The sequence below is a fragment of the Eurypyga helias genome, unplaced genomic scaffold (assembly GCF_000690775.1).
Source record: "Eurypyga helias isolate BGI_N326 unplaced genomic scaffold, ASM69077v1 scaffold9818, whole genome shotgun sequence".
Taxonomy (NCBI): domain Eukaryota; kingdom Metazoa; phylum Chordata; class Aves; order Eurypygiformes; family Eurypygidae; genus Eurypyga; species Eurypyga helias.
In genome coordinates this window covers 6,849-9,228 of record NW_010268863.1, presented here as the reverse complement: position 1 = coordinate 9,228, position 2,380 = coordinate 6,849, and the positions used below count along the sequence as shown (strand labels likewise).

The 2,380-nt window shown below is 37.6% G+C and overlaps 1 protein-coding gene across 1 annotated transcript in view; it reads right to left on the bottom strand.

Annotated features, from left to right (window-relative positions):
• Positions 1-1,411: 1,411 nt before the first annotated feature.
• Positions 1,412-2,380, bottom strand: part of LOC104514265 (aurora kinase A-like) — a 5,999-nt gene continuing 5,030 nt past the window's right edge. The window contains 2 exon segments of the mRNA XM_010157889.1: positions 1,412-1,779; positions 2,350-2,380. The exon segment at positions 2,350-2,380 is cut by the window's right edge and continues 147 nt beyond it. Of these exon segments, the coding sequence (XP_010156191.1) occupies positions 1,588-1,779; positions 2,350-2,380 (223 nt within the window). The 3' untranslated portion in view covers positions 1,412-1,587.

Sequence of the window (2,380 nt, the reverse complement as noted above, 5' to 3'; positions counted from 1 at the left end):
TACTTAGGCTTATTTTTTCTCTCCTGTTCACAGAAGCCTTTGTAGGGTTTTTTTTTTTCCCCTACGTGCCCTTAGTATCAGATTAGGGCAGTGTTCTGTTATAAAGGACAACAAAAGAATTCTGGAATAATCACAAGGCACCCTTGTTTTCCTCATTTAATCAGCCATTTCTGATAAGTATGTTTTGTCCTAAAGTTGATAGAAAAAGCACTACAAGGTTTTTCTTTTCAATGTAAAAGTCTGGGTAAAGCAGGAATCAGTTAAAGCAAATGTTAAAAGTTTTAGTTACAATAATTCACCAGCAGTAGATATTTTCTTGCAGTAAAGAAACTGCTTCATAAATTAAGACCAGAATTCAGATTACCTATTAAGATAGGGTTGTATAAACTACTGGCAAATTGTTTAGATGAAGTTTTTTGCAAAGTATATTTTAAATTAATTTGAGAATATATTTTGAAGTTTAGAATCCTTGCTTGTAAAAGGATCATTTTTTTAAGTGGTTTGTAAAATAGTGAAGATGGCCTTAAAGTCTTATATAATGAAAATACAATAAATTGCTTTATCTTAGTTTGAAGTGTTTTACTGGAAAATGTTGCTTTGTATATTTTCTTGGCAAGTGACCTTAACCTTGGTAAATTTTAGGGAATAACATCTCAGAACACCAGAGGTTAACATCAGTTCCTGTTACATACCCTGTTCAATAACAGGACTGGCCAGACATTTGTTAGAACTGCTTTCAGAGCCTATTGTCTTTGAGTAACTGCATTAAGAAAAAAAAAAAGAGGAAGCTGACCCAGGGTTCAATATTTGTAGAAAATCCTCAAGGTAAGTAGCAACACATTTGGTACTCACCTTATAATCCTGCGTGACTGTAGAGTAGTAAGTGACCACATCTACTTTGGGGTACCAGCACTTGGAGCTAGAACTCGGTACCAGCTTCCTTTTTGACAGAGGTGGGAAGTAAACTTACTTTTGATCAGAGACAGGAGTCAAGCTGTATTGATGGTAAAGACACATGGTTAAGAGAGGCAGCAGAAGTGATAAATGCCATAAGGAACCTTCCCATGCTGGTGGCAGTATATAATAAGTCTTTATTTAAAACACTGAGTGCTCACATGTAAGACAAAAATAGAGACAAATAATGTACACATCTTTAGGACATTGAGATGTAATCACCTCACTCCGTTTCAGATTACACCACAGTTATGATACCCTCAGCAGCCTAATAAGTTAGGAAGCAGGTATCTCCGGGATATTGCACTGTTCAATAAGCTAGAACCACAACTTCCTCTTGTCGTTGGAACAACGAACCATTACCAAGACAGACCACATTACAAAGAGCCTTGAACAGCTTAACACATCAACAAACGTGGGCCACATGGAACTCATTTCAAGTATATTAAGTATTCCACAACCTCCAGCTACAAGTCAAATAATGTTACATTGCCATTAGAGTTTAAAGACAACAGCCAACCCAAGGATCTGCATTCCAATCGCCACTGGATTCCAAGACCTGCTTTTCCTATTGTAAGCATTACAGTAGTCACAGTACAAGACTCCTCTTTTCATCCCATGAGGTTACCCCTGCTAAGACTGTGCTCTGGATGAGGCAGCAGCATCGCTCTTCCTGCTGTCAGGCACCTTTGTAGAGTTCGCTGTAATCCAGGGATGAAGTAGTACATCCTTCAGGGGTAGTCGATGGAATGGGCTATGCTTCAGAAGCTTTGAAATTAAATCCCTTGCACCTTCCGTTACAAATGGAGGAAACTTGAATTCCACCTAAGGAAAAGGAAGGACACTAGAGATGATGCAAAAATTCTTTGGCAGTATCCAAACTGGAGATACAAGAGGGCTCTACCTACAGGGTAGATGTGGAAAGGAAAGCTGTGTAGCTTTATGGGCTATGCACCTTATGCCTATTGAGATGACATGAAGTCATTTCACCAAATCCTGAAAACAAGGCTCTCTCTGCTTATAGAAGTTAAGCTAGTGTATTTTTCAAACACTAGTTTGCTGGAACATTTCTAGGGTATGCAACAGGATAAGGCTTACGTATTTTTAGTAACACCTTGAGTGTTTAAACATACATTTTATAAATTAAAAAAATGAAATGTGGAGAAAATTTCCTTATGAAAAAGGTGGAAGTTCAAATGCAGGCAGAAACAGAGTAGAACCAAGAAAATAAGTGTCTTAAGGTCTTACAGTTGGTTTTAGAGATCTACTTTTATGCATACCATTATGTCTTCCTACAGTTCTAATTACTATATGCGATGTTCTTCAAAACAACCATTTGTTACGCTTCAGTAAGGCAGCACAGTTCAGGTAGTTCAAATAAGTGTTGTCACATACCCTGGAAATAGCTCTGTAGGTTTCCTGATAC